The sequence below is a fragment of the Oryctolagus cuniculus genome, chromosome 4, assembly GCF_051225735.1.
Source record: "Oryctolagus cuniculus isolate XC-2025 breed Fujian yellow rabbit chromosome 4, ASM5122573v1, whole genome shotgun sequence".
NCBI lineage: Eukaryota > Metazoa > Chordata > Mammalia > Lagomorpha > Leporidae > Oryctolagus > Oryctolagus cuniculus.
Window position 1 is genome coordinate 151,253,300 of NC_142870.1, and position 27,647 is coordinate 151,280,946.

At 39.5% G+C, this 27,647-nt stretch overlaps 1 protein-coding gene across 13 annotated transcripts in view; it reads right to left on the reverse strand.

The window, feature by feature from the left end:
- The window catches only part of ANKRD28 (ankyrin repeat domain 28), a 184,858-nt gene that overhangs the window by 21,863 nt on the left and 135,348 nt on the right, over positions 1-27,647 (reverse strand). For 11 of the 13 annotated variants that reach the window (XM_008266039.5, XM_008266040.5, XM_008266038.5 and 8 more), the window contains 10 exons: positions 25,242-25,320; positions 24,246-24,360; positions 22,564-22,646; positions 20,889-20,952; positions 18,713-18,781; positions 16,668-16,808; positions 8,442-8,553; positions 7,226-7,252; positions 6,786-6,860; positions 3,245-3,446 (listed from right to left, as the gene is read on the reverse strand). In XM_008266039.5, coding sequence (XP_008264261.3) covers positions 3,245-3,446; positions 6,786-6,860; positions 7,226-7,252; positions 8,442-8,553; positions 16,668-16,808; positions 18,713-18,781; positions 20,889-20,952; positions 22,564-22,646; positions 24,246-24,360; positions 25,242-25,320 — 967 coding nt within the window. Of the gene's footprint in view, positions 1-3,244; positions 3,447-6,785; positions 6,861-7,225; positions 7,253-8,441; positions 8,554-16,667; positions 16,809-18,712; positions 18,782-20,888; positions 20,953-22,563; positions 22,647-24,245; positions 24,361-25,234; positions 25,321-27,647 lie in introns of all 13 variants that reach the window. The other 2 variants (XM_089332275.1, XM_089332276.1) reach the window with 1 other exon arrangement.

Here is a 27,647-nt window from a genome sequence, read left to right on the forward strand (position 1 = left end):
CTCATTTTATATAACTTTCTGGTGCTGTGATCAGGGCAAGCAGCCTGCTTGCAGTCAATGGGTGAAATCACGTTAGACCAACAACCCCGTTCTCTTTGCCTGTGATCAGTTAAGGTGAGCACATGGTCCAGACTTGACCACTGGGATTTTGAAGTCCACAAGGCTTCTGGGAAATACCTTTATGTTTGATAATGGAAACACCCCTCTTTCTTGATTTTGGATGGGACCCTGTAAAGAAGCAGTGACTATCCTGCAACACCAACACAAAAGGCAGGCATCTGAAGAGTGAACTAGCAGATGAGAGCTTGTTCTGTCTCTCAAATAAGTAAGTTAAACCCTTGCACGCCCACTTTTTTTTTTTTTTTTTTTAATAAAATAAAAAGAGTAAGAGAATTTGGCCCAGGAGGAATAAACCAAACCTGGAAATGCTTCTAACTCTGGCCATTTTTTAAAATTAAGATTTATTTATTTACTTGAAAGGCAGAGTTACAGAGAGAGAGGATGAGACAGAGAAAGAGAGAGAGAGATCTTCCATCTGCTGGTTCACTCCCCACATGGCTGCAAAGGCCAGGGCTGGGCCAGGCCAAAGCCAGGAAGTTTTTCCAGGTCTCCCATGTGGGTGCAAAGACCTGAAGTAATTGGGCCATCCTTTGCTTCTTTCCCAAGCATATTAGCTGGGAGCAGGATTAGAAGTGAAGCACCCAGGACATGAACCGGTTGCCCATGTGGGTACTGTCTACACCACAACACCAGCTGTTTTCATGTCCAACGCCTTAACCACTTGGCCATCACTGTCACACTCTCTGGCTGATTTATGTGAAAGACTAAACACCTATCACTGAAACCACTTTCAGTTACGTATTCTGTTACCGATAGCTCAAAGAATTTCATCTATGAAATCATGCTTATGTATTTCCAAATAACACAAAATGGGGAAGGATACAAGCAAAGTCATATCCCAAAGAAAACAGAAAGCTTTTAAAGTCAGTTAAATCTTTTGCTTAAGTGTGGTCTTACTCATATATACAATCAAGTTTGAAGTTTAAAAGCATATATAAGCCATATAATGAAACAGAGGTGAACACTGTACCAATATTCTTCTTAATCAGATGACAAAACTAGTGAAAGCAAGCTAGCTACCACAATTCGGAAGTATGTTCTGATACCTATTTTAAATTCTAATAGTAAGATTTGTAGCTCAAAACCATCACCCCTTTCCGACTCCATCTAATCTGAATGCTGTACTCTGCTCAGTAATAAACAGACCATAGCCGGCACCACAGCCCACTAGGCTAATCCTCTGCCTGCGGTGCCGGTACCCCGAGTTCTAGTCCCGGTTGGGGCGCCGTATTCTCTACCAGTTGCCCCTCTTCCAGTCCAGCTCTCTGCTGTGGCCTGGGAGTGCAGTGGAGGATGGCCCAAGTGCTTGGACCCTGCACCCGCATGGGAGACCAGGAGGAAGCACCTGGCTCCTGGCTTCGGATTGGCGCAGCGTGCCAGCCACGGCGGCCATTGGGGGGGTGAACCAACAGAAAAGGAAGACCTTTCTCTCTGTCTTTAACTCTGCCTGTCTAATTTAAAAAAGAGAGAGAGAGAGAGAGAGAGAGAGACTATAACACCTGGGGATAGTTCAAGGAGATCTTATTTGGCCCATCATTTTTGAAAAGATTCATGTATACTCATTGCACAACAGCTACTGAAGAGTGTTTTTGTGTCAGAACACCAAGCATAGCATCACTCTGGGAGATAACTGGCTCACCTCCAGAAAAAAAAATCTGAGTTTTTTCATGACTTACGCTCTCTGGCCTCCAAATTTGAAAGACATCTACAGAATGAAGGCTTGCATTCATTGAATAGGTAGGTGCTAACATTAACCTGTAAGTTTTTTTTTTTTTTAGGTAGAACTTATGCTGGATTATATGGCATTGTTGAGCTATTTGTGAGGGACTGGTAAGTTTCTTAGTTCAACACTGAAATATTAATGCAAAACTCCATGAAAGCTTTAATTAGTTCTACAAATGACCTGTGGTTACAATATAATTTTTCTATTTGTTGGCTGACAGAACTTTACGCTTTTACAGAATAAGCTAACTACAAAGTGATAACATTTGACCTCTTAAATATAAATTTATTTGGGGTCTTAATCCATTATTAAAATATTTGCCTCTGATCCCTGTTTGAGTATTTGATAGTTCTGAAAGACTGCTCTGGGAGCCAGAGTGGGTGCTACCTATGGTCTTCAATGCAAACTTTACAAATAAAATAAACATGTATAGAAATAAAATCCAACCTTCAAATGATCTCAAGGATCATTCTGTAAAAGCAGACTAAGTGAAATCAATCTAATCATATAAAGATAGCCTACTGAAGATAAGAAAAACACTCAGCTAACTTTTCTTCAGTTGTACCTGTCTTGGTTATTTAAAATGGGGTGAGCATTTGGTGAAGGGGTTAAATCTGGTTGCATCCATACTGGAGTGCCTGGTTCGAGTCTTGGCTACTCTGCTTCCGATCCAGTTTCTTGCTAATGTGCACCCTGTGAAGTAGCAGATGATGGCTCAAGTACTTGGGTCCCCGACACTCCCATGGGACACCCAGATAGAGTTCTGGACTGTTGGCTTTGGCCTGGTCCAGCCTTGGCTGTTATAGACATTTGGGGAGAGAACCAGCAGATTCAAGATCTGTCTGCCTTTCAAATAAAATGCAAATAAATTTAAAAGATAAAAATGTAATTCCTGTAGAGAACTGTGCCTCTGCACTTTCTAGTGATAAACACCTGGTATCAAGTTGCTTTAATGACTTGGTTACAGATTTCTGTAGTCTTTACATTACCAGTAACGTCACAAAATTACAATATGAAGTAATTCTTACATAAAGCAGATGACCTACATATTTTGTCTGAAAAAATGGTTAATGCAGAACACTGGTACAAAGAGTCAGAATGTTTATCAATTGTTGAATAAAAGCCATGTTCCAATCCAAAATAACTTCCATCAAAAAAGAAGTAAAAAAATTACTGCTTTGATAAAGAATTTAAAGAATTGATATAAATACATCTTCTAAGACAGAAAATGACTTCTTAAAGTTGGTATATCTTGCTGGCTTTCCTCTAAAAATACAATCATTTTACCATTTGAAGTAAAAAACTTAAAGACAATTTACCAGGAGTATTGTATACTAGAAACTGAAAGAGAAAATATTAGATGGAAAGCAGTAAATAAATCCAGGCTAACATCTGGCATACCTGCTGCATGGATAGGTGTTCTCTTCAAAATGTAATCCTTCACTAAGATTGAGGCTCCCTGGTTAATGAGCACATCCACACATTCCACATGGCCCTTAAATGCTGCCAGATCTAAGGGTGTTCTTCCACTACTATTTCTCACATCAAGATCTAACAAAGATTGCACTAGCACCTCCAGTGCTTGATGGTGACCGTGATAGGCCTAGAAATAAATAAAAATATCAATTAAAAATACATACTTAGATTGACTTCCTATTATCTTTATATTTGACATAATACAAAACTTCTATTTTAAGAATTAAGAAAGTTAACTATACTTTTTCTAGTTATTAGTATAGTAGGCTACAGTTCTAGGGAGCAGGTATTCTGAAAAAAATGAAGTTCAAATGACAGATGATCTTTTCGTGAGTATACAATGCCTGCTTCATGGCAGATATTCAATGGATGTGTGACATGGGTTCATTTAAAACTCCGATGCAAAGTCTACTGATTCCAAAGCCCATATTCTTTAATCAGAGTTTGGTACTACACATTACCACTGATAAAATTTTTACTATTATTAAAAATCACAAGATAGCCAGACCAACTTGAGTCAGTGGATAAAGCGATGACCCCCACCTCATAATGTGCCGTAACTTCTTTTAACGTAGAAACACTAAACTGAGCCTTGTTTGAACACCTGCCACACGCCAAGCATTATCCTAGCTGTACAGGAGGGCAAGTCTGTTAGACTGAATCCTCCCCCTTTCTTTTACAAAGTCAGATCAGGGTGTTTCCCCGGTAATTTATTTCAATTAAACAACATGTCACCTGAACATATGTTATTTACACTGGGCAGGATGCTGAGCAAGACATAAAACAATAATAAGGAACATAAAGCAATTTCTTGTGGAAAATGTCAAAAAATACATGAGCAAACGATGCTGCTTGAGGCCTTACTGGTTTTGTATGATGCTTTTGTGTAGGAAGTCTGAAAACCAACAACCTTGACTGCCCCAGAGATAAAACTGTCTGTAGGTCACAGAACTCTACTGCTGGAGGATCGCATCTAGTTTTGTTCCTTAATTTCAGGTCAATGAAATTATGCTCTGAAAGAATGAACTCTGAGGTTCCCACAGTGTATGCAGAAGACAGTATAAAAATGAGGATGACCAGGAAACATGATGATTTGTCACAGGGTTCTTCCTCCCAAGATTTTCTTATTCAGAACTGGGCAAAGGTGCTCATCCACCTACTATGAGCAAAATTAGGAATTAAGACTAGTTTGCTTGAGTCTGAGGTGTTTTCAATATGCCAAGTTGTCTTGGTCTCGATAATTCTGAAAGAATCTGGAATGAAAAACTACTTTGAGGAACTTGGAATAGATACCAATTGCAAAAGTGTTACTATTATTGCATTTCACTGAATGTATTAAATTATAGGAGTACTTCCATTCAGTCTAAGAACAGTATTTGGCATTATTAGCAGTCACAGCAGCACCTATTCACAACAGCCCAAAGAGGGAAGCAACTCAAAGTGCTGTCCTTCAGTAGACTAATGCACATAGAAAATGTGCTGTCTGTGAGTGGATATAAAACAGCCTTAAACATGAAAGAGATCCTGACACATGCTACAACATGGATGGACTCTTCAGGACGTCACGCTAAGACTGTCACAAAAAGAGAAGCATGGCACGATTCACTTACATGAGATCTCTAGATTAATCAAATTAGAAGAACAGTGGTTGCCAGGGACTAGAAGGGGAAAGTGAGGAGTTGTTCACTGGGTACAGACTGAGTTTTGCAAGATGAAAAAGATACATAAATTGGTGGCACAATAATGTGAATGTACTTAACACTGAACTGTACAACTAGGAGTGGTTATAAAGGTGTATTTTACACTTTTTCTTTTTAATTTTACCTCCACCAAAAAAAAAAAAATCACCTTTGGAAAAACATAAAAAGTAATGGAGAGGGGCCGGTGCTGTGGTGTAGCGGGTAAAGCCGCCATCTGCAGTCCAGCATTCCATATGGGTGCCGGTTTGAGTCCTGGCTGCTCCCCTTCAGATCCAGCTCTCTGTCTGCTGTGGCCTGGGAAAGCAGTGGAAGATGGCCCAAGTCCTTGGGCCCCTGCACCTGCGTGGGAGACCCAAAAGAAGCTCTTGGCTCCTGGATTTTGATCGGCACAGGTCTGGCCACTGCGGTCATATGGGATATGGGGAGTGAACCAGCAGATGGAAGACCTCCCCTCTCCTCCCTCTGCTGCTCTGTAACTCTTTCAAATAAATCTTAAAAAAAAAAAAAAAAAAAAAAAAAAAAAAAAGCAATGGAGAGAATGGAGAGAAAAAAGCCACTATTCACTCTGTTAATCTGTAAGCTCCAAATGTGAAAATTCCTATAGATGGCAGAACTTTTGGAGTTTTACCATGCTGCTATTTGCGGAATCTACCCAAGGGGGAAATACCCAACTGGGCAAGTGCTCAAGGAACGACAGTGCTATCACTACGGTGGCGAACGAACAATGATGCAAGAGCAGCCTAGTCATTTGCTCACACTTCGTTTCTTGTTACTAATAGTAAAGTGGGTATTTTCTCCACAGCTGGCTTTGCCTTGTTCACACTCATTTCCCACTCAAATCTGTGAGAGATGGCAGTGCTCCAAGGAGTGAAAGGGTAAGGAAGCAGGAAGCCTCACCCTGACAGGACGTCCTAGTGGGGAGAAAGGGCGGGAAGAGCAGAAGATGCAATGTGCATGCATCAGTGTTAGCGCATTTGCAAGAATAGAACATGTGAAAAGAAACAATTAAATCGACCACTGAACTTATAATGATCCACATTAAATTAAGAATACACCTTTAGAGGCATTTTATTAAACTTACAACCAGAGGTCTTCGAGAAGTGTCAGTACCCTTATCTCCTAACTCTCAAATCTGTCTCCTACCCTGAAGTGCAACATGCTTTACTTAAATAAACAATAAGTTATTTCAATACAGAAAGAGCTAGACTGGGCTCTACCTGAGGGTTCCTCACGAATTCATTTCTGTATTAAATTTATACAACTGTCACTCTCTCCCCTAACCTTCTCTTGGTAGTTTACACTGAGGAAAAATTTAGAGATCTGAAAGTAGAAGGAACATTACAGAGCATGTGGGCAAGTCCTGAATGAGCAACTCAAGAACTAGTGAATATACAGCAGTTAGCACCTCATGATCATGAGGTAAGCAAGAAGCTGCAGAAACACTACAGAATGTGTGTGTATGCCATCTGCCTAGCCAGTCAGAGATCACCCACCAGGGTAAGGTATTTTATCATCATCACAGCATATTCTCTTCCTTAGGGGTCTAGGGAGGTGTGGGGAGAGGCGGTGGAAAAAGACATAGCAAAAAACAAAACACCATACAGAATTAATTCTCTATTCAGAGAAATGTTCTCAAAGTGTTCACAGCATGGTAACTACTATAAGGATCAACAGTTCAGGGTACTAGTTTGGGAGTTAACACAAATAGATATATTAGATAGTTTTAGTACAGCAATCATGAAGGTGGCTATGAAGGCAGTACTCACAGCCAAATGTAATGGGCTTATTGTTGCTCGGGTATCTGAATCATTTAGCATATCCGTCCCAGAGGTTTCCATTAACTGAAAAAGAAGAGGTATTTGAAATGTTAAAAATGACGCTTTTAAATATAATAAAGCAGTATTGCCTCCCCTCTCCCCAAATACTTTTTCAAGTGTAAACTGGTAGCTCTGTAAGCCCACTGATCAGGATCAAGAAAGTGTAGTAAGGACCAAAAACTAATGGCCTTCAGGAATGGCTATAAAAACCAGGAGTTTGGAGGAAATGCTGTGAAACCATCACCAAGTAAACACCTCCCCTCTCTCTGTATACGTGGTTTCTGTCACTATCTTTGCTCCCATGACTATGTAAGAATAGCTTAAGCGCTATTAACTCAAAGAAATAAATATAATATTCTGAAAGAGAGGAAGAATCAATGAATACTTACAACATCTAAAGGAGTTTCACTTGCAATCTGAAATAAAAGTTAAAAGAAAACATTCAGGTTAACAAGTATTCACACATAATGAAGTCTACTCACAGAGAGCTTTGTTAACTTCTAAATTTGTGTTTTTGTCTCCAAAAAAAAAAACAAAACAAAAAAACACAAAAACCCAAGTCTTTTATTAAAATCAACAACTGCTATTTTTGTAGAGGATTCTAAATGGTGTATTAAATATGTTAACCTCCTTTTTCTATCTTCCACATCTATTCTTTAATTTTATTTCCCCTTGAAGGGATGCAGAATTTAACAGTGAATAACTTAGGTCTAAATAAAGGAACCTTTAACTTGAAGCATTTGTTACATACTTGAGCATCTTTTAACTTATCCCTTACTTTCCTTTTGGTCTGGCAAAGTGGGGTGAGGAGTAATACACATTTCAGAATGAAGCCATGCTTGAAATACAAACTTCCTTGCAAAAGTAGTTTTGTGACAGGCAGCTGGTAGAGCAGTGAAGTCACCACTGGGAGTGCCTGTAGCCCGCACTGGAGTGCCTGATTAGTGCCCTGGCTACTCTGCTTCAGATTCAGGTTTCTGCTAAAAGCGCATGCTTGGAGGTAGCAAGTAATGGCCCAAGTAATTGGGTCGCTGCCACCCACAAGGGAGATCCGAATGGAGTTCTGGGCTCTGGATTCGGCCTGGCCCAGCCCTGACTGTTGCAGGCATCTGGTAAGTGAACCAGTGGAAGGAAGACCTCTTTCCTGTCTCTCTGCCTTTCAAATAAAATGAAGCAAACAAACAAATGAGTTTTTAATTAGTGGGGGATTCGGAAATGAATGGGCCTCTCAGAATTCCCTAAATACATGCGGTGAAATCATCCTCTGACAGGGACTTTCATTTCTCACATGAGACATGGTTATCCATTAGAAATTCATAGAAAACATTCATTTACAGGAACAGAGATGCTACAAAGACATGGGGCAATATAAGGGAAGTGAGATCTAAGTAGCCCTTCCAGAGACTAGGTTTTTTCCTTTCTTTCTGAAAAGGAAAAGGGAATGAGGTATGCTATTGAGGCAGGTACGAATTTAGGAGACATATGAATTCTGAAAATGTCAGAAAGCAAAAACAGAATTTGTCCCTTGCTGCATTTATTCTTATTTTCATTACACTTAGACTATAAACTCATATGGTCTCTTCCACAGGAATTCAGGAATCTTACCAGCTGAAGACACAGACGGTGACCATAAGCAGCTGAGTAATGAACTGCATTGTATCCTTGCTTGTCCCGGATCCCTGGATTTGCATCATTTCTTAATAAATATTCCAGGCACCTATACACAGTAACAATACAATGAAAAATTCTGAAATCTGAACTATAACTAATGACAAAAAGAGACTGAATTAAAAACTGAACTTTTCTTATATCTGAATAATTTAAAAGCCATAAATTTAGCTATGCTACAAAAATCTATCATTTAGATGACAGTGACTGAAGCACAAGAAGGAGCCACGTGAATTGTTCCTAACAGCACCCCTTCATTCAAGGTGGGAACCTTCACGTTTCTCCAAAGGCTCAGGATTGCTGATTAAACTCACAGGGGTGGTGAGCAGGCACTGCTGGCAATATTACTGCTTCTCTATGAAGAACACACAGTAAATATAATTTCTCATCAGGGAGCTCAAGAAAATATGTTTAAAAAAAGTTCCCGACCGGCACTGTGGCTCACTAGGCTAACCCTCCGCCTGCGGCACCAGTACTCCGGGTTCTAGTCCCATTTGGGGCACTGGTTCTGTCCTGGTTGCTCCTCTTCCAGTCCAGCTCTCCGCTGTGGCCCGGAAGTGCAGTGGAGGATGGCCCAAGTGCTTAGGCCCTACACCCGCATGGGAGACCAGGAGGAAGCACCTGGCTCCTGGCTTCGGATCGGCACAGTGTGCCGGCCGTAGCAGCCATTTGGAGAGTGAACCAACAGAAGGAAGACCTTTCTCTCTATCTCTCTGTCTCTAACTTTGCCTATTAAAAAAAAAAAAAAAAAGTTCCCAAGAATCCAAGGTGAGAAGTCAGCAATCTTGAGGGACAGGACCAAGAGGTGTAGAAACATACACAGTGCAAGTGGTACAGATGGGGGCAAAGGTCGTCTGTTAGAGAGACTTCACTCCTTTGAAAAAATATTTGTTTTTATGTATTTCAAAGGTAGACAGACTTAGACACAATGAATGACCACTTGTTTCATTTCTACGCTACTGAAATGTGAAGAAAGTAATTTTAAATGCTACCACAAGGATCACAGTTTGTTATAATAAATTTTATTATGGTGGTCAAAAAAAGGTACTACATTAGAAATAGAAAGATTTTCCTCTTTAGTTAGTTTGTTATCAATGGCCTTGTTTTTAGGTTTATGGTGAAATGGCCTCTGTTCACCTGGTAGATAAAAAGTGGGAGTTCACTAAATAATCTAAAGTCCATTCATGTTCAAATTCTTAGTCTGTAATTATGCAGTGATTTGTCTTATATTCTAATATGTCTACCTTAATATTAATGAAAGAATTCTACAACTAAATACTCCTTGCTAAAAATTTAAGTTTCCAGGACACGTTGCTTGGCTTAGTAGGTAAGCAGCAGTTGGGACACCTCCACATCAGAGTGCCTGGGTTCAAGTCCAGGCTCTGCTCCAGATTCCAACTTCTTGTTATTGTACATGCTGGGAGGCAGCAGGTAATGGCTCAATAATTGTGTCCTTGTCACCATGAGGGAGATCTGGACTGAGTTACCAGCTACTGGATTCAGCCTGGCCCAGCTCCAGCTACTGCAGGATTTGGGGAGTGAACCACTGAATAGGAACTCTGTTTCTCAAATAAAATAACAAAGATTCAAGTTTCTACAATTGCACTTAAGCTATATGAAATGAAATGAAAAGAATCTAAAGCAATGTTTTCTGTAACTCTAGCATATAAATTAAGGCCCATCTTTTAATATCTAGTCTTTAATGCTAAATTGCTAAAACTCTTTACATCTCTCAGGATTCACTTTCAGAATCTTTATTTAGTACAGCCTCAATGGCAGCAAATGGTCATCCTTCTAAATACAATTTTGGTATTTATGCATGCTAAAATTATTTGGAGTCAACATGGTAAATAAGGAAGGCCATTAAATTAGTATCTCGGGGATGGGAGCTGTGGCGTAGTGCGTAAAGCCTCTGCCTGTGGCGCCAGCATCCCCTGTGAGCACTGGTTCAAGTCCTGGCTGCTCCACTTCCAACCCAGCTCTCTGCTATGGCCTGGGAAAACAGTAGAAGATGGCCCAATTCCTTGGGCCCCTGCACCCACATGAGAGACCCAGATGAGGCTCTGGGCTCCTGGCTTCCGATCTGTCCAGCTCCAGCCACTGCAGCCATTTGGGGAGTGAATCAGTGTATGGAAGACCTTTCTCTCAGTCTCTCCCTTTCTCTGTCTGTAATTCTACCTCTCAAATAAAAAAACTTAAAAAAAAAAAAAAAAAGAATAAGTTGAATAACACTGGGGAAAAAACAAACAAACTCAGATCTAGCTCTAAAGTAACAAGACAGGCTTTTTCTGGGGGTTTCATAACTGAGTTATAAGTGTACTTCCAGAACAAGAAGTGTTTCAAGCACAGTGTAACTGTCCACACTTTCCTCGGTATCCACACCAGAGGACAGACCTCACTGGTTGTAGGAAAGGCCTGCAGGCCTGTTTGCAGGGCAGCCTCACTACTTCACAGGCATGGCATTTCATCCACAGGTATAAACGTCCTTCTAGAAAATCAAGTTCCCTAATGTGAGTAACTAAAGCAGAAAGAGCTTCCCCTTATTGACACTTGAGTGCGGGCATATTCTACCAGTGGAACAAACTATTTTAAGATAACCCACTGATACATGAGTACTGAGGAAACAATTTATTTAAGGAAAGCAAAACAAGTAGGTTTAAGTTCCTGTTTACTTTCTAAAGTAGGAGAGGGTGTTCTACACATTATTTACAGTGGATACTGTCAAGCTGACAGCATTACATGGTTTGAAATTTAAATGTTCTAAGTGCAGTACTTCTTACATAATACTTAATTTTTACATTAACAAACAAAAACTAGGCGGACTTATATGAATAAAATTCCCTTTTGTGGCATGCTTTTTATATCTGGCTAGGCAATATGTATTTTAGTAATTACTTTGTGAGGTAAACTTGGTAAATAATATCTTTAACAAATGAAAAAAATTATTGATGCTCAATAAGTTTAAATGATTTGTCCCAAATCTTTTGGCTAGAATAATAGCCTGGGCAGGCTACTTTCCATCTATTATTCTTTTCATGATCCCACAAAGGTTCCCCACAGTGTTAATGAATAATAGTAATAAATTAATCTGAGTAATTGTAAAATAATGAGCTATAAAATTACCAGATGTTGAAAATCTGGACATAAATTTTAATTTGCAAATAACGAAGTAGGCTGATGAGACTGTATTTTCAGGTTTTCTGATTATAAATTAACACATGCTTGGCCGGCGCCGCGGCTCACTAGGCTAATCCTCCGCCTAGCGGCGCCGGCACACCGGGTTCTAGTCCCGGTCGGGGCGCCGGATTCTGTCCCGGTTGCCCCTCTTCCAGGCCAGCCCTCTGCTGTGGCCAGGGAGTGCAGTGGAGGATGGCCCAGGTGCTTGGGCCCTGCACCCCATAGGAGACCAGGAAAAGCACCTGGCTCCTGGCTCCTGCCATCGGATCAGCGCGGTGCGCCGGCCGCAGCGCGCCAGCCGCGGCGGCCATTGGAGGGTGAACCAACGGCAAAGGAAGACCTTTCTCTCTCTGTCTCTCTCTCTCACTGTCCACTCTGCCTGTCATAAAAAAAAAAAAAAAAAAAAAAAAAAAAAAAACCACACATGCTCATTTTGTAAAATCTAGGTAATTAAGAAATTAATCTTGTAATCTCTTTTCTCCCCTGAAATAAGTATGCAAAATATGGAATAACATTTATGGCTAAATTGTAAGTTATTATTATTTTTTTTTGACAGGCAGTTAGACAGTGAGAGAGAGAAAGAGAGAAAGGTCTTCCTTCTGTTGGTTCACCCCCAAATGGCCGCTACGGCTGGCGCACTGTGTTGATCTGAGGCCAGGAGCCAGGTTGCTTCCTCCTGGTCTCCCATGTGGGTGCAGAGCCCAAGGACTTGGGCCATCTTCCACTGCCTTTCTGGGCCACAGCAGAGAGCTGGACTGGAAGAGGAGCAACCGGGACAGAATCCGGTGCCCCAACTGGGACTAGAACCGGGGTGCTGGCGCCGCAGGCGGAGGATTAGCCTAGTGAGCCATGGCGCTGGCTGTAAGTTATTCTTACTCATAGTTTTCTTCATTCAGTATATTAGACAAATTAAGTATCTTTATCCCAATTAAGCACATAAGTCAAAGTACATTTCAGACTATTTAAATTTCTCCTAACTCTTCTCCCCCACCCACAGGTCCCTACAACTGTAACTTTCACTGCAGATTCGGACTGATTCAAATCCCTGTCCAAGAGGGACACTCAGCCCAGGAGAAGGAACGTGGCACTGTTGCTCCCAGGAGTCCTCCCTTCCTGTTAGAATTTACTACAGTGCTTTTACAAAAAAAGAAAAAGGATGTTAAGCACAATGCAGCTAACTCTTAAAAGATGACCATAATGTATCAGGTACTGTTCCAAGCAATTCATATATACTAAAGCCATTTAAACTGCACATGGCCATGGGAAACCCAGAAGAAGCTCCTGGCTTCGGATCAGTGCAGCTCAGGTCATTGTGGCCATCTGGGGAGTGAACCAGTGGATGGAAGACCTCTCTCTCTCTCTCTCTGCCTCTCTGTAGCTCTGCCTTGCAAATAAATAAATAACTCTTAAAAATTAGGTTTTTAAAAAAAGAATCTTTAAGAAATAAGCAAACATACATTATTAATTCTTGTCTAAAGTATTTCAGTCTTGCCTGGCAGAGGTAAACGGTGCCTTTTCACAGAACCTCTAGGGAGGCAGGTAATGGGAGTGGGTGCTTGCCTGGCAGTCAAGGCACCCATGTCCCACAGTGGAAGTCTAGGTACAATTCCTGGCTCCAGCTTCCCATTACTGCAGCTCTGAGCACCAGTGGTAAAGCCCCACATCGTTGGGTTCCTGACATTAAATGTGTGAGACTAGGGTTGAGGTCCTTGTCCAGGGCGTAGGCACCCCATCATGAGGCCTCAGTGGGCACGAGAAGTGAATCAGTGGACATAAACCATCTGTCTCTCTCAAAAACAAAAACAAAATAAAAAGAAACAGAGGGCCAAGTTTTTTTTATGTTCACAATTCCATTTAGTTTTCTACACAACCTCTGATCGATAATCACTTGCCTGGGGGCAGGCATTTGGCACAGCAGTTAAGCTGCTGCTTGTGATGCCCACGTCCCATATAGGAATGTCTAAGTCTGAGTTCCAGTTCACTTCTTTTTTTTTTTTTTTTTTTTTTTTTTTTTAATTTTTTGACAGGCAGAGTGGACAGTGAGAGAGAGAGACAGAGAGAGAGGTCTTCCTTTGCCGTTGGTTCACCCTCCGATGGCCGCCGCGGCCGGCACACTGCGCTGATCCAATGGCAGGAGCCAGGTGCTTCTCCTGGTCTCCCATGGGGTGCAGGGCCCAAGCACTTGGGCCATCCTCCACTGCCTTCCCTGGCCACAGCAGAGAGCTGGCCTGGAAGAGGGGCAACCGGGACAGAATCCGGAGCCCCAACCGGGACTAGAACCCGGTGTGCCGGCACCACTAGGCAGAGGATTAGCCTAGTGAGCCGCAGCGCCGGCCTCCAGTTCACTTCTGAATCAGCTTCCTGCGAAGTTGAGCCACAGGAGGCAGCAAGTGATGGCTGAGAACCTGGGCCCCTGCAGTCCATGTGGGAGACCCAGATGGACTTCTAGAATCTTGTTTCAGCTAAGCTCAGCCCTGGCTATTGCAGACATTTGAAGAAATGAACCAGATGAAGGAAGACCTCTGTGTATCTCTCTTTTGTTTGTCTTTTCTCTAACTTTCTTGTCTTTCAAAAAAAAAAAAAAAGAGGAGGAGGGCCAGCATTGCACCATAGCAGGTTAAGCACCTGCCTAAATTGCTGGCATCCCATACAGGTGTCCCGGCTGTTCCACTTCTAATCCAGCTCCCTGCTAATGGCCTGGGAAGGCAGTGGAAAGATGGCCCAAGTGCTTGGGTCCCTGCCCAACGTGGGACACCCCAAAAGAACCTCCTGGTTCCAGATCGGCACAGCTCCTGCTGTTGCAGCCATTTGGAGAATGAATCAGTAGATGGAAGACCTCTCTGTGTCTCTCCCTTTTTCTGTCTATAACTCTTCCTCTCAAGTAAAATAAACAATTCTTGAAAAAAAAAAAAAAGAGGGAAAAAAAAAGAAAATCCTTTATGAAATGACTTGCTTTGGCTTAAACAGGTACAAAATGGAGGCCCCAAGATTTAAATTGGGTCTGAGTCCCAAAAATCATCTCCTTCCAGCACAACAGGCTGCCTAATGTAAATACCAAGACTTCAATGCTTAAGGAGTAAAAGTCTGTAGCCTGCTTGCTAAAAACAGTTTACACTGGGTGAGGACACTAATAATCTAATTCACTTTAGTACTAGCAGAAAGTAGAAAATGTAAATTGGCTTAAAAAGAAACCACAAATCCCCAGCACAATAGGCTGAACACTGTATTATTCCTTTCTTTTTTCTTTTTCCATTAGAATTCAGGTTTAATGTAAATGTCTAAGGGTAGGAGGACCCCAGAATAGCTGGGAGAATGGCTGGGGGGTGACCTCTCATTAGATTCAGATCATGAATTGCACCTGGTTACCAGGCTGTGGGGGCAATGGTGAAGGGTCACAGATGGTGATGAAAATCACTTCAGGTATAACCTATTTTAAGAAAATTTATATATTAAATCCAGAAATTATAAAAGTAAAAAGTTAGAGAATAATATGCATATACTTAATCCAAGTTTATCAAAGTATTTTCTGATTTAAAGTCTTTATTACAAAAAAAATTTTTTTTTGACAGGCAGAGTGGACAGTGAGAGAGACAGAGAGAAAGGTCTTCCTTTACCGTTGGTTCACCCTCCAATGGTGAACCTCCAATGGCCGCCGCGGCCGGCGCACTGCGCTGATCCGATGGCAGGAGCCAGGTACTTCTCCTGGTCTCCCATGGGGTGCAGGGCCCAGGGCCCAAGTCCCAAGTACTTGGGCCATCCTCCACTGCACTCCCTGGCCACAGCAGAGGGCTGGCCTGGAAGAGGGGCAACCGGGACAGAATCCGGCGCCCCGACCGGGACTAGAACCCGGTGTGCTGGCGCCACAAGGCGGAGGATTAGCCTCGTGAGCCTCGGTGCCGGCCTATTACAAAAATTTTAAAAGCTATTTGCTACTATCCAAAACATACTTTGAATAATTTAATTTCCACCCAAATATCTATATGTAACTTCTCTGGTACAAACAAAACCATATATAATGTGGTATACATGAAATTGTACAAAGTATTATAGTCCTGCAAATAGAAAGTATACTTTATAAGTACTTTCAAGATTAGATTTTTAGCCGCAAGTATGACATAACAAAAGGTCACTGAGAAAAGTGGCTTTGAAATCAAGTTAACTGGTTACAGAATTTATACTAAACATTAATATCATTGAAGTATGCCTTCTGAGGATAAAAGTATGTCATAAAAGCCAAAGAAACAATTCTATGTTAAATGCAACCTCCTTGAAGCATATTTTATATAATACCTTTCCCTAGAAGCCATTATTTTTCTCAATGACATTTTTATTTTTCACTGTCCTACACACATGAAAATATATGTACTGACGATTGCTTTTCTTTCTTCAATGAGTTTAATTTTTTACAAGAAAAAATATATATTAAAGTTATATATATAAATATATATATAAAGTTAAATATATATAAATATATATTATAATAGATCTGGTAACTGGGTGGATATTACAAAATAGTTTATGTATCACTCATTCTTTTATTCTCACTCATTCATTAGTAGCACTTACTTATTATTGAACTACCTTTCTAGATGCCAGTTTTCAAGGATTCCTAGCATTCTGCACACTGAAGGATACCTGAATCCCAGTCTCTCCCCAATCTTCCAATGACACTGTCCCTCCCTCTGCTCTCTCCCTTCTCACACGCTACACTCAAGGCTTCAGCCTCTGAGAGGACAGATGGGAAAACACTGAAGTGATATTAAGCTGTTCTTCTCAGAGGAAGCATAAGAATGGACCTTTATGCTTCTTCCACCAGATCAGTCAGTAAGGCAGGCTGCTCAGCAGAATGTAACAACTATGATTTAGGAATAATTAAGAAACCAGTTTATTTCTCAAACTGGAGATTCAGGGAAAAATAATAAACAACAATTGGAGAAGTGACTATACACTAGAAACAGTGTCCTTCCCTCTCACCACAGTACTTACTTGCCGTCCGTGTCTGACGTGGCTGCGTAGTGCAGGGGTGTGCAGCCTCTCTCATCAAGGTCATTCACACTCGCTCCTGATCCCACAAGAGCAAACAGGCACTGGTAATTGCAATTGGCAGCAGCGTAATGCAGTGGAGATCTTTTATGCCCAAATTAATAAAAGAAAGATAAAAGCCAGGGACATGCACTAGTAAACAAGAGCATAGACGACTCTACTCCACCCAGTTTCCAGTACACATGACCATAAGCCTCAGGCTGCCTCTATCAGACACTAAGTCTTTTGAAGGGCTGAACATAGAGCTAGAAAGACATAGCAAGATGGCAGAGGCTTTTAAAACAGGAAATAAGACTAACACAATACAACTATTTCACGGCTCCTAGACAAGACCAATCCCATCCCCTTAAACTGATTATAAATAACATTCATATTCTGCTCAAAAACTTGAAAATGTTCATTTTAACAAAGCTTCCCCATATTAATAAAGATGTTCCAGAGTACAGCAGTACTGTCATGTGTCCGAAGAGGAATAAAGGTAACAGGAAAAAAGAGAAGCATTAAAAATTCATCAATGGCATGACATGGCTGGAGTGTAGAATCCAATTTCTCAAGCAACAAATGCAGTTGTGAAGACTTCACTATCAAAAGAGCTGCTTTAATTTCTAAGTGTGAATGTTTGTAACTCATGTCTTCCTGGTTACTGACGTGAAACAGACTGTTACTAACTTTAGGAGAACTTGAGTTTGGATTACAAAACTATGATGATTCCATGACTTCATTAAGAAAAAATTACACTGAAAAATGAACAGCAAATTTAGTCCTAAGTCTTCATGGTATGTTTCCTAAAACATTTATACAGTAAAATGGTAACAAAACATTACTTTGTCTTACTGGGTAATACTAGCACTAAAGTGACCGTTTAAAACAAAAATGCACTGAGCTCTGAATTCTTTGAGGACTCCAAACTCAGAATCTGCTTTAGAAACCTTCACTGCTACTTGCAATATAGGAAGTTAGAAGTGGAACACAGTATCCAACACGAATGGGATTAAATTCTAAAAGTAAATTAGCTTTAAAAATACTGAATTCCAAAGGCAAACAAAGTGATTTTTGATTTTGTGGGCCATTAGTTCCATTAGTACGCTTATGAGAATGAAGATTTTGTTGCTGTTGTTGTTTTATTGATTTCTGACTTCCTACCATACATAATTCTTTCTGCTTCTCTTCTGCACTGGTCTCAGCACATGCAAGAAACACATTTACACACTTCCTTTCTGACATACACTCTTTCTTCCCTGTCACAAACTTTCATGTGTAGAATTAAACTGTCAACAAACACAGTTTTGTTTATATTGCCATATTTGTCTTTCAAATCAATTCAAACTGCCTTCAATTCTTTCCCGTATAGTTCTAATGTACTCTGTGAGTCAATTCTTATTTTAACTAACTTAATGAATGGTGGGAGTCAGCATTGGCTGACTACAAGGAAACTGTCATGGCACCAGCAGTGGTGTATGTGCATATATTTGAGTGTGAAATTTATATAGAAGAGAAAGGAAAATTATATTTATATAAAAGACAAAGGAAAAGGTTATGTTTGTAACCTCTTTCCTCCCTCTTATTAGTACTTTGTAACCAGATATGGGAGCAGACTCTCTCACAAAGGAATGACTCATAGATAGGAGGACTGTGCTACTACTGTATCCTATGCCCTGTGAGTTTCTTGAAGAACACAGGACCCATGGGGTTTATACTTCTGTGGTTGTAACTACAGGAAAAGATGTGATACCAAGAAGTACAGGACTATATAAGGGGGGCAAAGGCTGTGGCTGGGAGCCGGGGGCTGTGGAGAAGACCCACGTGAAGAAGACAGGGGATGAGAATGACTAGAAGTTGCTGACATTTGTTGGGACTCTCATTAAATCACAGCCACAGTGCAAAAGATGCTAACTCATTCAGTGCATTCTCAGAAGTCAGAAGATCAAACAAGTCATTAAGTAAATAAAATTAATTAAGCTCAACAGAGGAACTGTGTAATATCCTACCTCCCAAATTTGTCCTTTTTGTTGAAGTCTGCACCAGTGTTCAGCAGAAGGTTTAGGCACTCCAAATTCCTATTCAAGGAGAATATAATTTGAAAACTAGTCAGTGATTTTATAACGAAATTGGTAAGTTTAAATAAGTATAAAAGCATGTTATACTAAATGAGTGAATGTGAATGAAATGGTATCATTTATATTTTATGAAGAATGAAACATTAAAACTCATCTAGAATTTTAAAAGTTATGTAAAAGTATATGGAAGAATGAAATTAAGAAGCCAGCACTGTAGCGCAGCAGGTTGAGCTGCAGCTTTCCATATCATAGTGCCAGTTTGAGTCCAGGCTGTGCCACTTCCAATCCAGCTCCCCGCAATGGACCTGGGGAGGCAGCAGAAAGTGGCTCAACTACTTGGGGCCCTGTCACCCATGTGAAACATGATGGAATTCCTGGCTCCTGGCTGCAGTCTGGCTCACCCCTGGCTACTGTGGCTATTTGGGGAGGGAACCAGAGGATGGAAGATCTCTTTTTTTCTGTTGCTCTGCCTTTCAAATAAATAAATCTTAAGGGAAAAAATGACAATGTGCATTTTCCCTGAACTTCTTGAAGCGCCCATGTACATATTGGCACACTGATAAAATATAATCAATGAATCATGTTGTCATGTTTAAAAGGAAGATTATGCTTGTAAAAGAGATTCTAAGGAGGTTTAGGGAACAATGTACTTAAAGTGGTTGAAATGGAAGTTTTTAAAAAATATTAACTTAACTGGGTTTAAAAAAGCAAATCTGAAAACATGATAATGTCCCAAGTCAGCTTTTCCTTATCTTCTTCCAAACTATGATCGTTTACTCAGATGTTACCTTAGTTAAAACTGTAGGAGAGTACATTACACATATGGGTTCTCTTGTAATTTAATCTTTATAAACCTGAACATGAACTTTTTATATTACAATACAAACTTTAACTGCCCTGAGGTCAGACATTCAAGCCTGTTGTCCCTCTCTCTGTAGGCAAGTTATAGAAACTTTGGTTTAACTGGAGGGTAGGTCTTCTAGTGACTCTGGAAGAACATGGGAGCCAGAAACATGCTCACAATCCCTCCTTACAATTTGGATTGGTTTGTTGGTATTCTTAGTTTAGCAAAGTTGTCCTCTGAAATCACTGGCAATTTTTATTATTATTTTTTTTTTATAGGCAGAGTGGACAGTGAGAGAGAGACAGAGAGAAAGGTCTTCCTTTGCCGTTGGTTCACCCTCCAATGGCCGCCGCGGCCGGCGCACTGCGCTGATCCGATGGCAGGAGCCAGGCTCCAGGTGCTTTTCCTGGTCTCCCATGGGGTGCAGGGCCCAAGCACTTGGGCCATCCTCCACTGCACTCCCGGGCCACAGCAGAGAGCTGGCCTGGAAGAGGGGCAACCGGGACAGAATCCGGCGCCCCATCCAGGACTAGAACCCGGTGTGCTGGCGCCACAGGCGGTGGATTAGCCTAGTGAGCTGCGACGCCGGCCGACAATACGATTTTAAAAATACAGAGCACTATTACCACTGAGAATATTCCTAATATTTTCTCATTATACACACACACAAGTATATATGGAAAAATATGTCTGTGTGTGTATGTATACATGGAAATAATTTTTAAATTTTGAGAGACAAAAGACAGCTCCAGTCCTCTGGTTCACTCCCCCAAATGCCTGCAGTGGCTGAGACTGGAGGAGCCTGGAATTCAATCCAGGTCTCCATGTGGATGGCATCTCTGCTGCCTCGCTGGGTCTGCAATGGTAGAAAGTGCGAATCAGGAGCTGGAGCCAGGATCAGAACCCCAGTACTCCAATGTGGGATGTGGGTATCTTAATCACCAAGCTATAAACACTTGCTCCCTAAGATGTATTATATATTCTAATGTGAGAAATCAGTTTATAATTATTTTCATTTATCCAGCAATTACTTCTCTCATGGAAGGCAATACTTCCTTTGTAGTTTTATTCTCTCTCCTATTCATAACCTATGACATAGCTGGAAGATGCAAATAGCAATTTTTCTATCTTATACTTTCTTTTCTGAAACTATTCCTGTTAGAGTTTTCTACTTTGTGAACAGAAACTAATAAACAATAAAGAGGAAAACTGTCATGAACAGACACTTTATTCTTAAAGAAACAAAGAATGGTTAACACATACCCTCCAGCTGCAGCTGCATGCAGACAGGTCCTGCCAAAATCATCTGGAGTATCTATATCAAATCCTACAAAAATGAATATACCTCATCTGTATTACAGAACTATTACAGATGTATTGTTTTAAAGTATTATGCTAAGACTCACATCTTCTCCTCCAATACCAAACAAGACTATGAGTTCTAGATAGGAACAAAATGACTGATGAGAAAAATATATGAATAATGTGTAGTATTACAAAAATATTAGCAATAATGGATTGGGGTTTTGGGCCCAAACTAGAATGCTTGTTTAAAAGTCCAGAGAATACAATGAAATATTATTTGGCAATAAAAGTGAAGTACTGACACAGATACATGGGTGCCCCTTGGGAACACTATGCTACTTGAAAGAAACCAGTCAAAGACTACATTTTGGGTGATTCCATTTATATCAGGGATGGGGAATGCATAAGGCCCACAAAATCATCTGGATGGCTCTGCCAAGCAACACAGGCAGGACTTGACATTCAATCAATCTGTACAGCAGGCTAATATTTAAGTTGCTAATTTTGTATGGCCTGTCTATGATGTTATAAATATCCAAATGGCCCTTGGCTGAAAAAAGGTTCCCCACTCCTGATTTATATGAACTGTTGAGTACGGGCAAATTTAGAAACAAAAAGTGGATTAACATTGTGTAGGGCTGGGGAAGGGGGGTAATAAAACCTAACTGCTAAAGGTGCTTCTTTGACAGGGAGTGGCAATGTTTTAAAACAGATTATAATGATGGTTATGTGCTCCCATAAATATATTAGAAATACTGACTTGTACACTTCAAATGGATGGTTGGTAGAGTATATGAATTATATTTTAATAGAAATGATAAAAAGTTATAGATATTCTGTTTTCTGTGATTCTTAAACTAAGAAGAGATTCTAATATTCCCTTTCATGGAAAATGAGCATGTGAATACTTGTGGACACACATACACTTGAAAAAATTAAAACAGAATTAACTCACTTAAAAAATATCATTAAGAAAAACTCAGATGTATCTGTCTCACTCCATAATGTGAATTTTCACTGAAATGTTCTAATTCTTCCAGTACATACGTGAGTGTAAACATACAATTTTTTCAACTTTCTTAACACTATGAGAAATAGAAAACCATTTAAAATCAATTAAGTCTTATTTTATCTTTAGTAATTCTATGCACTTAACAAGGATCATAATTTAGAATATGTAAAGATATTGATCCTATTCTTTTCAAATCAATTATGATTTTAAGCTACTAAGTAGACACTGCATCATTTCACAAACCACAAAGTTATGGTTAAATGGCTTTTAAATAGAAACCAAGACTAGTATGACATTCAAATCAAGATATTTTGCTTCCAGACATATCCAAGACAACTACCATCAATTAACAGGAGCTGTTCTTGAAGTATTCCACATTCCACTTCCCAATAGAGAAGATCACTAGAAAAAATAAAACATTTCCCAGAACCAAAGAGGAAACTGACTTTCAGGAGAACATAATGTTGTCTGAAACGATAATGAGTGATCTATACCTGGACCCATCTTGTATATGTAATTCCAGGAAAGCAGGATAAAGAGAGTGTCTTAAAATTTTGAACGTTTTAGGGAGATGATTTAAAAAAAGAAAAAGAAAAAAAATTCTATAAAGGTTCAACTCACCTGAAGAAAGAAGTTTCCTGCAGCAATCTGAAAAACCACTTAAGGCTGCCAAATGGAGGGGGAACATTCCATGTATGCCGCGCCTGAAGTTGACATGACAGTACCTTCATTAAATACACACACACACACACACACGCGCGCGCGCACACACACACACATATGCAATTAAATAAATTACAGACTACGTAGTGAAAGGTAACTGAATCAAATCTCTAATACTTTGGAGAGCAATTTGGCCAAGCCCGGAACGGAAGGTGGGCATAACTTATTACGTAGCTATTTTTAACAAGCAGGTTTTAAACCTTAGCACTCCTGTCATTACGGACTTCATTGAAGGAGGCTCTCCTGTGCATACAGGACATTCCGCAGCATTACTCGGCTCTACACACAGGATATCAACAATGCCCTCCTTTATAAATTATGACAATCAAAAAAATGTCTGTACATTTGCTGATGGAACAAAACTCACTCCCATGAAACAACTCCCAACTGAAAAGCACTGCAATATGGCAACATATTCCAGAATGTTCACTGAAGTAATTCTGTAATAGTGAAAAATCAGAAGCAACTCCTGTTTGTAAATGGGAATTTATAGTGAAATCTTTATTCCATGAAATGAATGAGCCAGAGCTTGGAGAGGTGAGAAAAAAGTCCCAAATTTATACTTCCCTGGCTAAACCATTAAGTTAACATAAAAATATTTTTAGGGGCTGGTATTGTGGCATAGTGGGTAAAGCTGCCGCCTGTGACACTGGCATGCCGTAAAGACACCAGTTCATGTCCTGGCTGCTCCACTTCCCATTCAGCTTGCTCCTTGCTAATGGCTTGGGAAAAGCAGCAGAAGATGGTCTGAGTGCTTGGGCCCCTGCCACCTACCTGGGGAACCCAGCTGAAGCTCTTGGCTCCTAGCTTTAGCCATTTGTGGAGGGAACCAGGGGCTGGAAAACCTATTTCTGTGTGTTACTCTCTCATTCTGAATTTCAAATAAATAAATAAATCTTTTAAAAGAAAGCTTTCTGAAGTTGTAAAGATATGCACAGTAGCATATCATTTATTGAAAGTATGAAAGGTTTAAAATTTGTTAATGAATACATATAAACGTGATGTAAGTATAAAAATACACACAGGTATGACCAACACTGGTTTCAGTGGGCATTTACTTTGGACAGTATATACAGGAGGATCTATCTTTCAAACATTTACATGGAAAGTAAAACATGTAAAATAAATAAAATGGATTTGTTCTGGTCAAATTGGGGGGAAAGGATTCTTTGTAGTAGTAATCATGGCATCCCTGAGCTCCACATAGTATGGTTTGAAAACTATTATTTACAAATAGTATTTAGATGATGAGGAAAAGTGTGTGCTATGTACAACACTTTTTGTCTTTCAAGTACTCCTGGATTAAAAATAGATAACAAAAATTAAAAATTGCATACTGTTTACTCATGTGAGAGAAGTGGGGTAAAATATGTAAAAATATTTTATGTTGGCTTACCAAATAAAATCATATTTAAACATACTAATCTACCACAATGTCAATATGAAATGAAAAAGGTTCAAATATCAGTACAATATTGAGAACAAAATCCACATTTCCAGCTGCACTTTCTAGAAAAATGCAATCCACTTGCTCTTGTATTTCCCTGTGACAGCTATCGACACCTTGAAGTGCCACTTACTTTGCAGTGTCAGCACCACTTGTAATCAGAGTGTTGATGAGTAGCTCATGGCCATACCGTGCTGCTATGTGCAAAGGGGTGTTTCCATTCTTATCCTCACAGTCAATTACAGCCCCTGCAATAAGGATGTACTGTCAGACACTCAACTACATCATGATCAAGTCAAGCCCAGTATGCAGAAAGTTGCAAACAATGATGTTCAAGCACAAACTAATTCTAACTAGATTCCATTCAGATCATATTTACAGATTTATATTGAAAGCAATTCTGTGAACTGAGCCTAAGATTTTAACACATTTTAAATTGACAAAGGATTGTTGGGTCCAGTAAGTTTGAAAACCAATTTATGAAAACAATATTAGACAAACTTCTTTATAGCAAAAATCCGTGGAACGTTAATGTGCATACTTTGTACATCAATAAGACTGCACATAGTGCTTCGAAATTATTTAGTCATGAATTTATTCCTGGTTTCCCCTGCAAAACCATAGCCTCTATTAACTTGAGGACTACTAACAATTCCTGGGAACAGGGATAGGGAAATACTGATTTAAGTGTTTAACACAGCTAAAAGTTCTTTACATCTAAAAGTTAGTTTGTCTAGTACTAATTCAAACACAAAAGAAAGCAAGTTCAGAAAAGAAGCTAAAATTCTACAGATCATGCAAAAAATATTCAAAAGGGACAAATGATAAAATGCAATAGAGTACATGTGTTAATACGGAGTACCAACTGGCAGAAAGCTTTCTAAGAAGCAGCACTGGGAAAAAAGTCAACACTAACAGCAAGAGAAACAGTGCTTATAATTCAGGGGAAACAAAACGAAAATAAAAAATTACAAAAGATGCATACACATGGTATTTTATAATCTAATATTTGATTATCGTGAATGTGAAATCAAATATTAAAAATATACAGACTGCTATTCAGTACCATTTATTTTGTGGATGTTTTTACTACATTTAAGAAATAAAAACAAACAGAAATACTTTTTACCACTCTGGATAATGGTTTGTGATCTGGAGAATCTACCATGGAGGGCAGTCATGTGCAGTGGGGTTTTCCCATCTTTACTCTGAAATAATGGAACAAAATACTTTAAAAATTACTCCATTATACCCATAAGATAAATTATATAACCATTCATTTTATTTTGAATATCCTCCTTTATCTTTGCTTTCTATGATTTACTCAGGCATTTAGCTGGACTATGGTGGTAAAATATTCTGAAGTATTATAGCAAGTGTATTAAAAGGCACAAATACACACACAAAAAACTTATGCCCACAGTTTAAAAAAGCTCTGTGCGGTATGTAGGTTATAAACTTTGTATCAATCTATTTAATGTGTGGGGCAGCTGAAGTACAAGGAGACTCTATGATTCAACAAAGGTCATTAACCACGAATGCTACTGCTAAGAAGTACTTTCCAGTCTCAGACACACAATTTGTCACTGTTCCAGTGTTTTTGATCCCAAAAAACCTTCAATCTCCCTCCTTCCCAGTCATCCAAGGAAAATTGAGTATTAGAGTCAATTTTGGCCAGTATAATTCACTTAAAAACTATATGTATCTATTTATAGATATATTTATTTGTAATAAATATTACTAATTTATTTAATTACTTAAAATAAGTCAGACTGGTTGTGCATATGTATATTCCACCTAGAGATTCTAAAGGAGTGCTAAATATAAAGACAAACAACCCTCGAGACAGATGATGATTTTATTCTTTAAAATCTTTTGGTTAATCAAACCATGTTTGTGAACAACACAAAGAAAATGAAGTGTTTTGCAGCTCCTAATCCCCTGGTAATATTCAGCACCCCTTCTGTGACCACTGTTTAAATTTATACTAACAATGTACAATGCCAATCTCTTTAAGAAATCAGCATGTCATTAAAATGGAGTATTAGAGCAACACTGTAAATACCTAGTTAGGTATTTGATTCCATGTTTTCATGAGTATTTTGAGTAAACAAGCCATCCAACTGGCAGGGAATCTTAAAGAATTCCTAATCTGGAGGCAGTGTGAGGAAGGCAGGGAAGGAGGAAGAGAGGATGCGTGCACGCATGGGCTCCAGAGTCAGAGCAGCCTGAATATGGACTTCAGCTCTTACACTGAACACAAGCAAGAATGCCCACTGTCTTGAAGCCTACAATTCCTCAACTGAAAATCAGCATAATATTATTATACTTCATAGACAGAATAATCTTTTGAGAAAAGTCCCTATCACACACCAGAACCTTTATAACAGACCGTCATTTTATTTAACAAAAAGCACAAAAGCATTTTAGCAAAAAGATTCTGGTTTTGTCTTTTCAAAATGTTCCCCAAATGATGCACCTTCATTTTCAAGGTTTATCTTTTACCTAGAGTTATTTTTAAAGATATAACACACACACACAAAAAAGAAACTGGCTGAAAAAACATGAATTCACACAAAGAAGACATTTAGAAAATGTAACTTTAGTGAACATTTATATTAGTCATTGAATTTTCACATCACATGAAATAGATATCCATCATTTCTGTTTTATAAATGCGGAAACTTAGGCCCTGGTGTTCAATAATTTAACTAGATCATCTCATAGCTAACAAGGAGTGGAGTGCGTCATTATGACACCATACTTGGCGGCAAGTTAACATTTTTTACTGTCTACATAATGATCATATAAAGTACTCTAAGTTTACTAAAGAAAAAAAGTGATTGTGATTACTAACTGCAAAGTCTACCTGAAGACATGGTAAGAGGGAGGACATGTTCATTTCTCTCTGAATCGCAGAAACAACATAGAGATTTCTTTGAATCACCTCGAATTATTTCAGAATCAAATTAGGAGTTTTAAGCAAAATTAAAAAAAGATCTACTAAAATTCGAAGAGTTGGTTTCACAAATAGCCAAAAGCAGTACAATAAAAACATCACACCTTTCACATTATACTTTTTTAGATTTATTTATTTATTTAAAAGGCAGAACTACAGAGAGAGAGGAACAGACATACAGAGAGACCTTCCATCTGTTAGTTCCTCCGCAAATAGTCTCAACGGCCAGGGGTGGGTCAGGCCAAAGTGAGGAGCCTGAAACTCCATCCAGGTCTCCCTTGTGGATGGCAAGAGTCCAAGCACTTGGGCCATCATCTGCTACTTTTTTCCCAGACACATTAGCAGGGAGCTGGATCAGAGATGGAGCAGCTGAGACTCCAATTGGTGCTTATATGGGATGCCAGCATCACGGGCAGAGGCTTAAAGCTGCTGCACCACAATGCTGGCCCCTCACGTTACTTTTTTAGGTTTAAATTTTAAATCAAGTATTTTATTTAGCTGACTATAATTTGTTCTTAAAGAACACTGCTGGCAGGAAAAGGTGTGCATGTAAATGAAACAATCAAATACAGCAAG